Source organism: Podarcis pityusensis, assembly GCF_964106645.2.
Source record: "Podarcis pityusensis genome assembly, chromosome: 16".
NCBI lineage: Eukaryota > Metazoa > Chordata > Lepidosauria > Squamata > Lacertidae > Podarcis > Podarcis pityusensis.
This window is the reverse complement of record NC_138041.1, coordinates 15,709,545-15,720,532: the sequence shown is the minus strand read 5'-3', so window position 1 is coordinate 15,720,532 and position 10,988 is coordinate 15,709,545. Positions and strand designations below refer to the sequence as shown.

The window sequence follows — 10,988 nt, the reverse complement described above, 5'->3', positions numbered from 1 at the left end:
AGGTGTGACTTATCCCCTAAACTGACAGATGGATGGAAAGGCCGCTGGAACAACCCCAAGACTCTACACATACCTGCCTGTGGGAGACAAATCTCAGAGGAATACAAGAAGAGAGGCCTCCCCCCTGGGTTGACAGATTAGCCAGCCTTTCTTGACTTGCTTGCACGACTGCTCTGCACAGGGGCTTTGCTTCCAGAACAAGTCCTGAGCATTATTTATTTTGTGTCTATTGATAGTTGATTGTTAATAAATAAACAGTTGCATTTGTTACCTGGTGGTGATGCCGAGTTCTTGGGAAAGCATAAAATTGGGGTACTACAGAGCATTAGAGCTGAGAAATATTAAACACTGATGCTCTTTCCACAATGGGCATTTGCCGTGGGATAGTCACACTTTGTATACTCCCTTTTTACAGGGCATCTGCACGACATCATGAACAAAGCATATCCCTCTCACGTTTTCAGTTCTCCCTCCTCACTGAGCTCAGAAAATCTGACTAGTTATGGCCCACATAGATTGCTCTAGACATTTCTCTCTCTGTGGTCTGTTTCTTCTTTCTAGGAATCAGCTCTGTCACTTAACCCCTTCACTTTCCAAACAATATCAGGGGTCAGGGATTCATGACTGGGAGTACTTAACACAATGGTTGCCCAATGAAAATCAGGGTCCTCCCCCCCCCAACATTTGGGGCTGGGGAAATATTGGTTACAAAATGTTATTTGGGTTCCAGAAGTCTGGAAGCAGAGCTGCTATTCCATTTATAGTTTAAAGCAGATTAGCAAGGATTAGGCGCTGCTAAATTGTGGTGTGTGAAAGGCTCCTTTTTAAGTTTCACCTGCTGAGCAGTATGAGTCCCTTATCTCAGGTGTCCTCAGTAAGACAGTACTGGAAGACAGTAGCCAAAGGTAGCAATGCAGAACCCTGTTCATACCTCTAAACAAAAGAAAAAGAGGAGCTGCAGAACTGAAGGGAAGCACATGTCCTCTGCCACTGGTCAGTGGCACAAAGCCCACGCAGAAGGCTGCTTCCCTCACTGCCCAGGAGGAACATTAAGGCAATGATGGGACCAGTATGACCTCATCCACTAGCCAGAGAAGGAGCAGGGAGCAACTGGCCTCCCCTCTCCATGCAATCCCTGCCACAAAGAACACTTACATCTAACACCCATTTTCCTCTACCTTCCTTGTTCCTTGTATGTTTCTTCTATTAGACTGGGAGTCAGTAGCCGAGTCCTGTCTTGGCTTTTAATATCTGTAGAGAGCTTCAAAAATTTTAGGTGCTTTATAAAAATTAAATACTGCTATCACGGGAGGGGGGGTGGCTAGCTGGAAAGCTAAATGGTGTCCTAATTCTGTGTCTCTGATTGCCTTGGGACAAAATCTAAGCAGAGTGGATCCTATTGACGTCCAAACAAGAAGTTTTATACAGTCTCATCAGGGTGATGATCCAAGGAATGTGGGGACCAAAAAGCAAATCTGCAAGGTTAGATCTTCAGGAAGACATAGACAGAGCTCTGTCTGAGGCTTTATTTATTTTTCATTTATTTTTAACATTCTAGAACCATTAATCCTTCTGAGAAATCCACTGAAGCATGCCTATTATCCTTTCTAGGCCTGGTCTTAGCCCTCCTGCTTGGTGCTGGTCAAAGATTTACTTGGGAAAGTTACCAGTCTGCTTAGAACCAGAGAAAACATGAGCTGCAGAACTGGAGGACTGGAGGAGGGCCGAATCCGAGCTGGTGTCTCTCCTCTCCTGTGGGCTGCAGAGAACCTCTTTCCCAGTTGCCCAGGTCTTTGTCCAGCTGGTCAAGCTGACAGCCCTGGTGAACCTCATGGCTTCAGTACAGTGATCACTTACCTATCACCAATAAAAACTGGGGTAGGCTTGCCTAAATGAAAATGTTTTTAGCAGGCACTAAAAAGGGGACAGTGAAGGTGCCTGCTTGATATATCAATAGGCAGGGAGTTCCAGAGGGTTAGTGGTGCCACACTAAAAGACCGAGTTCTTTTAGTTCTGTGCCATTGACAGTCCTGCCAATTTAACAAGCTGAGTGGGCATATGTGGGGTTAGGCGATCTCACAAATAAACCGATGCCAAGTTGTTAAGGGCTTTATATATACAGATAGTAACACTTTGATCTAGGCCTAGCAGGAATTTAGAGCAGCCCAGCAAGGGGAGTCTGCAAGATGAACTGAGCAAGCTGGGTGAGGAGCAACATGAAAAGTAAGAGGCAACACTATAGAATTTTATAAAATCCTGCATGGAGAAAGGAGAGTGCTTTTTTCTAGGAAAAAACGGTGCCTCTACTCACCATGAAGTTGTTACAGTAAGCGACACACTTTTAACATATCCTCTGATGTACCCTCGTCTCTTCTAGATCGCTTCCTGCTTTTTGTATCAACTGCAGAATAATGGCCTTGTAGCAGCCATGGTGCCAAATATTTGGTAGGGTTGGACCGAGTAAGAGGAGGTCCTACCATCCTGATGAACATCAGAGATGAAGTTGTCCGTGTAAGCAGAGATGAACTTGATGAAGTTACTGTAAGGTTCATCTAAAAGAATCCTTTCACATTCACTTGAAGATACTGTATTAAAATTGTGCTTAAAGCATGCTTTAGAGGAAGTAGTTCGTCCAGGACTAAATTTTCTTGAAGATATTCACGAAAGCCATGAATTGCTTCCCTTTCATCTAAGCAAAACTTTGTCTCTGATTTCAGTTTCACCAAAGGTTATTTGCTTTCTAAGCCAATATTTTTGGAATTGAAAACCTTTGCACATCCAGGCAAATCAGCATCATCTCCTTCAAGTATACACTTTCTAAGAGTTTCTTTCAGACTTTCATAGATGAGTGATTAATGAGCTTAAAATTCATCTTGCTGTTGTATCTTGTAAACTCAATCAAATCTAGGAAGAGACTTATTGGAGCCAAAATTTTGGGAAGAACTACGCGAACAATAACAATCAAAGTTGTTCTGTTACCCACAGCTGTCGATTCATCAATAATTAAGGACATTTTGTTCTTAAGAGTTCACTATGTTGCTTATTAATGTTTTTCTCATTTCATCTGCAATATGGTTTACAATATTGATGCAAGCATTTTTAGAATGAAGGATACACCCCATATCTAGGTCATTAAGTTCCTGTAACTTTATTTCATCTTCAAAGTTGTTAAATGCTTGATTTTCTTTGGCAACTTTATAAGCAGTTCAAAACACTTTTGCTGTTATGTCTTTATAACAAGAAAGGGTGTTTAAAATGTGATGTTTTAAAGGATCAGAAGTAGATTCAATACTTTCTGCTGCCTCTTCAGCCTTCCTTCTTTTACTCACTGGCATAAAGTGCCGTATTTTTCGCTCTATAACACGCACCCAACCATAACACGCACATAGTTTTTAGAGGAGGAAAATCCGTAGGCATGCCGCCCGTAGGCATTCCCTCCATAACACGCACAGACATTTCCCCTTACTTTTTAGGAGGAAAAAAGTGAGTGTTATGGTGCAAAAAATACGGTAATTACTTATTTTACTCATAATGAGTATTCGAGCAGGTAGTAAATGGTCTATAGATGAAAATTAATCATAAGCACCATAAATTCTTGTGAAATTTAAATTTAAGTAGTGCCTCCTAAGAGAAGTGCCTCCCCAACTGCTGAACCTTCAAGAAAAAGCACTTTCCACTTACAAATTATAGGAGAAACGTAATCCAGAAATTCTGTCGTGATTCCAAATTGCTTACTTGAAAATTAACTCCCTCAAATTAAAAAGACACTTGTGAGGAAATACATTTACAATAGGGAGCACCCCCCACCTTTCATATGAAACAGGTAGGACAAGGCTTCCCCACCCACCCCAGTCCTATTTATAAGGCATACTGTATTCTTTTTTTTACCCATGGTGCCACCACTACTGTTTGACAGGGGGAGCTATTTTATTGCTCTCTCCAACTTTCCTGGGGGAATTGAAATAAGGACACAGTCCTTCCCCCAGAAAACCTACACAATATTCCAGGAAGCTTCTAGTGCAGTGTTCCCCAAACTTGGGTCTCCAGCTGTTTTTGGACTACAACTCCCATCATCCCTAGCTAGCAAGACCAGTGATCCGGGATGATGGGAACTGTAGTCTTAAAAAAACAACCCAACAACAGCTGGAGACCCAAGTTTGGGAAACACTGGGCTAGTGGCAACGCCACGTGGCTGCGGCAAAAGAGCATCTTCTTTCTCTGCCTAACCCAAAGGGATCCTTTTCATGCGTCCCCTTCAGAAGGGCCCATTTCATAAACCTGCTTCCACGCTGCACCCCTTATTCTACACCCGCAAGCAAGAGGCAGCCTTCGTGTGACACCCCATTCCCTCACGTGACAGCTCCTGCTTTTGGGGGGGGGCGCGCAGAACCTACGCAATTGGTCAGTTAGTTAAATATTTTTATTTCCTTACTTGATGGGGAGGGACACAGCTTGCCTCCCTGCCCTGCCTGGCTTCCTCCTCAGCCCCCCCTCTAAATCAAGTGAGGAAATAAAAATACTTAACTGACCAGTTCCGTCGGTTCTGCGCCCCTCCCCCCAAAAAACCTATAAAGCCTGCCCCTCCCTAAAATAAATATCCTGGTTATGCCTACAGCCAAGAGGTGACCGGAGGCGATTGACAGAAACTCCCTCCCCCCAAGCGATGAATGAATCAATTTATTGCAGTCACAGATCAGAGATGCGGATTGTGATAGAGATGGCTGAGGCTTCTGTTTCCCGCGCTTTTTTTTAAAGCGCCAACTTCCTGTTTCCGGCCCATTTTCCTTCCCATGGCAAAATTTGACAGAAATGCCGCGGGGGGGGGGGGGAAATGGTGATAAGAGAAAAGCTTTCCTTCCTCTCTCGGAGCCCTAGAATTTGAGGACATCTAATGGCGCTGAAGCAATGACAAACCTAGACAGCATCTTAAAAAGCAGAGACATCACCTTGCCAACAAAGGTCCGTATAGTTAAAGCTATGGTTTTCCCAGTAGTGATGTATGGAAGTGAGAGCTGGACCATAAAGAAGGCTGATCGCCGAAGAATTGATGCTTTTGAATTATGGTGCTGGAGGAGACTCTTGAGAGTCCTATGGACTGCAAGAAGAACAAACCTATCCATTCTCAAGGAAATCAGCCCTGAGTGCTCACTGGAAGGACAGATCCTGAAGCTGAGGCTCCAATACTTTGGCCACCTCATGAGAAGAGAAGACTCCCTGGAAAAGACCCTGATGTTGGGAAAGATGGAGGGCACAAGGAGAAGGGGAAGACAGAGGACGAGACGGTTGGACAGTGTTCTCGAAGCTACAAACATGAGTCTGACCAAACTGCGGGAGGCAGTGGAAGACAGGAGTGTCTGGCGTGCTCTGGTCCATGGGGTCACGAAGAGTCGGACACAACTAAACGACTAAACAACAACAATGGCGCTGAATGTTGGAAGGGTCAGGGCAGAGAAAAGAAAGGCCTTCACGCAGCGTATAGTTAAACTATGTTATACTGTACCTCTGCTTTGAGGGAGCAGCACACCAATATAAAGAAAAACCCTCACTGATTTTTACATTCTTTATGGATGTTAATACATACAGTATAGCGTGGGAAGTGTTCCCGGAAGTTGCCTATCCACAAAGCAGCGCGGGTTACTCCGTTCAGCTTCTCTTGTATAGAGATACAGGGGACTTATTTCGCGCTCGCGCATCTCCACAACGAGGACTTATATCACGCCCGGCGGGGGATTGTGTGTTTTCCTTTCTTCCCCCTTCCGCGTCTTATCCCCGCCCCGAGCGCGACGTCATCCACCCCCCGCTGCTGCTCGGCGAGCCAATGAGACGAGCGCAGGAGGGCGGCGGGGCCAATGAGCGCGCCGGGCCGCCAGCGGGGCCGGGCCTAGGGGGCCAAAGAAGCCGGGCGCGGAGCCGGGGCGTCAAGTGATCGTGGCGGCCGGGCGAGAGGCCGCCGGGGCCGGCCATGTCGCGATGGTTCTTCCCGTGGTCGAGCTCGATCAAGAAGCGCGCCTGCCGGTACCTGCTGCAGCACTACCTGGGACACTTCCTAGAGGAGCGGCTCGGGCTGGAGCAGCTCAGCCTCGACCTCTACGCTGGCGCTGGGAAGCTCAGCCGCATCCACCTCGACGTCTGGGTGAGGCTCACGAAGCCCCAGGGAGGGTGGCCCGTCCGCCTCTGCCTCGAGCCCGGCCTTCTTGGGCCTCCCCACCCCCGGGAGTGGGAGGAAGGGCAGGCCAGGAAGGGTACCCCAGGCAGGCAGGCAGTCCCACCGGTAAAGCACTCCATCCCCTCACTCTTTGCAGGTGGCTGTGGCTGAGCGGAGGGCTGCCTCTTGCTCTCCAGTCGCAGTCGCCCCGCTTGTCACGGCCTACCTGGCTGTCCTTCCTCGGTCAGGCGTCCTCCTGTTATGAGTTATAAATATCTGCCCCATAATATGTCGTGCCAACTGGGCTTCCCAAGGAGAATAAGGTGGCATCGCTGGGGCACTTCCTCCTGCCCACAGCAAACCTCAGGTGGGGTGGCTGGCCCAGGAGTTCACATGTCTCTCCAGCCTCCCATGTTATCCTCACAACAGCCCTGTAAGGCAGGTTAGGTGGAAGGTTGGAGTAAGGCCACCAAGTGAGCTTTGTGCCTGGTTTGGGATTTGAACCTGGATCTTCCCAGTCCTAGCTAGACATTCAACATTACATTTTTAATGCTGACACCTGCCCTGGGACCTTAGGGGGAAGGGCAGGTAATTAATAAGAATACAACACCACCACACTGGCTTTCTGTAGAACACACTGAGCCTCTTCTTTAGTGGGCTCCAGGAAGCACCCCGCTAAAAGTGTGGGCTTTCCCTCCAGAGTTATGTTTGTTGCTCTAGCTGGGGTTGGGGTAGGTGTGGCGTGAGTCTCCCCACTCCCCATTGTGGAATGATGTTGGGAGCCAGCAGGGTTTTCTCTTTATTTTACTTGGGCCTAGTTTTGCTTTGCTATGTTGGTGAAAAAAAATACTTTCTATTGAGCCTTAGTATAGTATGACAAGCTTCATATTTTTCAGTTCCTTGGGTCTAGAATTCTGTGCAAAATGGAAATTGTTATGAGTATTAATAATGCATTTGTTTGCCAAAAGCTTCTGTCATAATACAATTGATTAGAGTTAGACTATTAAGGTGCCACCAGCCATTGTTGCTGTTGTTGAGAGAGAGAGGGAGGGAGGGACTTCCTCTTAGAAGCACATGAGTTCTCGATAAGGTAACTAACAGGTAGATCAACAACCAGTTTGAGCATTTCAGCATGTAACCATTGTCTTGACAATGCCAGATTATCCTCTGAGCAGGAAGAGGGACAGCCTGCCTTACTGCACGGAGATTGTTGTTATTATTATTACGTATTATTATTATTACAGTTACATAAGACAGTTAAAAACAACAAACATATTTAAAGCTAGACTAAAAGTTTAACAAAGTGATAATTACCCATTTACCCAGCTGGGAATGCTTGTTGAATGAAAATGTCTTCAACTCTTTCCAGAAATTGCAGATATAGTGGGTGCCTGTTGTATTTGGACAGGAATGGGATTTGTGGCAAGGGCAGAGGGGCATCTCTGGGCCCTCCCAGTAGCCTTGGACTCCTGACTCCCATCGCCAAAGCCAATGTCCAGGGATGATGTTGCAATCCAGACACATCTGGAAAGCCACATGCCGTGTCTCCTGTTCGGAGGTGCAGTGCTGGGGGGAGCGAATGCAAGCTGATGTCTTTTGCTGACCCTGGGCCCAGTGTCAGAGCTGGCCTTGCCCCACCACCCTTGCAGTGGGGCACTCTCCTGGAGGAATGTGCTCTGGGTTTCCTCTACAGGTTGTTGTTGGGCTGAGCTTTTGCTAGGTTTTTCCTGCTGGTGGCTGAGCACAGCCAGCCTTGCCCTGCTTAGTGGCAATGGGGCAGTGATGTCTGCCATTTGACCCTTTGATAACTGGGGATGGGGCTTAGGCAGATTGACGGCAGCTTGGTGGCCAGGCTCCTCCTTACCATGCCGAATCTCCCAGGTTCAATCCCTGGCATTTCCAGGTAGCGCCAGAAAAGACTCCTGTCTGATAGCCACCGCTTGTCCAGGTTGACAATGCTGTACTGTGCTTTGTGGACCAACACTCAGGGCTTGGCATGAGCCAGCACCCTAATTGCCCCTCTCCACCTCCACTTCATCTTACCTTGTTGTAACCAGGTATCTTGGCCTGTAATGCAGCCCACTTTGCTCCAGCCTTTGAAGAGGCATTTGGGGCTGGGGGCTGTGATGGAGGGCTTGGGATGAACAGTGGGTGCATGAGTGCAGATGACCCATCTTCTCAAGTGCTAAACGGGGGAAAGCTTGCACTACAATAGGAAGCCCAGGTAAGACGGCCACTGAAGGCAGGAATCCTAGAACGGTGACGTTGGAAGGGACCCCGAGGCTCATGTAGGTTGGCTTTTGACCAGCCTTCAGCCATTGTTTGCTCCCATCTCAGGCAAATGGGCATCTTGTTGGAAGCACATTGTGAGAACCGTCTCATTCTTTTTCAAATAAAAGGGGACATGTAAACAAGGAACTTAGTGTTTGGGACCTGCCTAAAAGGAAGCTCTGCATGCAGGCATTCCCTGGGAATTCTCTGCCAGTCTATGGAGCAGGCAAGGTGTGATCACTCCCCTTGAGACCCTTTGGCCTTCTGGCCGTAGTTGCAGTCCTGGTGGCAAATCAGTGGGTTTCCCCACCCCACATCTCCAAATGGGGAGGATGGTTGTTACTCCAGAACCAACAAGCCTCTGAAGTAGGCGGCTGTGGCTTGTCGTTGGCCTGTCTTGTGATGGAGTGGGGAGGTGGTGCTGTTCCCCAGGCTGTTGGTGCTGTGATCCACTATCCTGCTCTGGAGAAAGGCCAGCTGTCTATAATTATCCTCGCAAGTCACTGCCTCCTGCTCCCCTGCTGTCCTTTCACATCTTTCCCCCAGTTTCTCCCCACACCACCTCCTCCCTGTTCTTAGCTTTTCTGCAAGAACTCACAAGATTGTGCTGAAGGGAGCTTGCCTGACTCTTTTAGCCCAAGCAGATTTGGGTGGCTTAGGGAGGCCTAGGTCCTTTGGGGCCCTATTCCCACTTGCTTCACAGCCCTCCCTGCCCCATCTTCCTGCTAGGGTGCAATCTAGAATGAAGCCCCCTCCGCCTCTGCTTCAGTACAGGACACAGGGTTAGGGTGATGTGGATGCTCCCTGCTGGGGCAGTTTCCTCTGGTTCAGCGGCAATCCTGCAACCCTCAAATTCCTCTTCTTGTTTATATCCTGCCCTTCCTCCCAAAAGAACCTTAGGCAAGGTAGTGCCCCCAAAGGTGTGTGATAGAGAGATTAGGGGGGTTCTTGCCCGGTGGATCTCAGCAGCTTCCTGGAGCAGCAAGACAGGATGGGAGGTATCAAGTAGCCTGAGGAATTCTGGCTTGTTTGTCTCCTGGACTCACATGCTTCCTCACCACGTCATTGCTGTTGCCTCACTGGCATGGCTGATGCTAGACTCACAGCTGCAGAAGTCCCGGCCTGTTTTCTCTCAAGGAAAGCCTGCTTGGGGGGGGGCAGGGGAATTATCCAGGGCATCTCTGCTGTCCGGGGAATAAGAACACAGGAACATGAAGAGAGCCTTCCTGCTGGATCAGGCATTTGTTCTCACAGTAGCCACACAGATTTTTCTGCTAAGCTTGCAAAGCTGGGTGCAACAGCAACACTCTTTGCTCACGTGTGACTTTCATTTGGAGATAGGCTGCCTCTGGCACTGGAGGCAGAGCGTTGGCCCTCACGCCTGGTAGCCACAGATAGCCTTCTTGTCCTCCATTAATTTGTTAGATCGTGTTTTAAAGCCATCCAGGTTGGTGGCCTCACTGCCTGCTGCGGGAGGGGGCTCCATGGCTTAACTGTGCGCTGTGTGAAGGACTTTCTTTTTTATCTGTCCTGAATCTCAGGGACATTCAGCTTCACTGGATGCCCCTGAGTTCTGCTGCTATGGTGAGAAAAGGAGAGAGAGAAAATCTCTATCCGCTTTCTTCACCCTGCACTTAATCTTATGCACCTTTATCATGTCCTCCTCGCTTACTTTCATTTTTTTCTAAACTGGAAAGCCCAACTTTTGCAATGTTTTCTTCCCAGGGGAGGTTGCTCCATCCCCTTCAACTTTTCTTAACCATTTCCAGCTCTACAATATCTTTGTTTTTTCGGTGACGCAATCTGAACTGTGAACAATATTAAGTGTGGTTGCAAAATGTTCTGCCCTGTCCCTGTATTTTTGGGACAGCCTCCCACACCACCTGTGTGATCGAATCTCTTTTCAGAACCAAGCTTTTCCATGAACCTTTTTCTACAGCCCTTATGCTCTCTATACTCTGCAGCAACTGAAATAACCACACATGCATCCTGATTATTATTATTATTAATTACTAGGTGTTTACCCTCAGGTGAAGTTACACCATTAAAACACAGTATTTAAAACAGTTTAAAACAACATACAATTGCAGAAACAAGGTGGGTCCTAAAAAGATATACCTCAGGTGTCATAGGTAAGGGCAAAGAGGTGCATATTGGAAGGTGCCAGACACACCTCTGTGGGGAGGGAGTCCCACAGCCTACGCCTGCCTGCCTCCTCTTCGCTCTCCTTCAGCTGTCTGATCTCCCTTGTGTTAGATTTTAGATTGTAAGCTCCTTGGGGAAGGGACTCTGCAAAGCAGCAGACAAAGTGATGGCACTATATCAAGGCTGGAGAACTAACCTCAGGCCACCCCTCCTCTCTGAGGCCATAGCCCTCACTGGGTCTGCTTCACCCAGTCTTGAGAATTCTTGCCTGACAGAGATGAACCCTTATCATGTCTTGTGCTTGTCTGGATGGAGAACGGTGTGCAAGTAGGTGTAGAGCGTAGCCTGTGTCCCAGAGGTAAAATTTACATTTGTTGCTCCACCTACTTTTGCCTCTGGCCCCGCCTGCCCCACATGTGGCCCTTGG

At 47.9% G+C, this 10,988-nt stretch overlaps 2 protein-coding genes across 2 annotated transcripts in view; one reads left to right on the top strand and one right to left on the bottom strand.

Moving 5' to 3' along the window:
* The window catches only part of NAALADL1 (N-acetylated alpha-linked acidic dipeptidase like 1), a 318,716-nt gene that overhangs the window by 249,139 nt on the left and 58,589 nt on the right, over positions 1-10,988 (bottom strand). The gene's annotated exons all lie outside the window — the stretch shown is intronic.
* ATG2A (autophagy related 2A) overlaps positions 5,856-10,988 on the top strand; it is a 36,869-nt gene continuing 31,736 nt past the window's right edge. Inside the window, exon 1 of the mRNA XM_080985913.1 lies at positions 5,856-6,133. Within this exon, the coding sequence (XP_080842039.1) occupies positions 5,963-6,133 (171 nt within the window). The 5' untranslated portion in view covers positions 5,856-5,962. The remainder of the gene's footprint in view (positions 6,134-10,988) is intronic.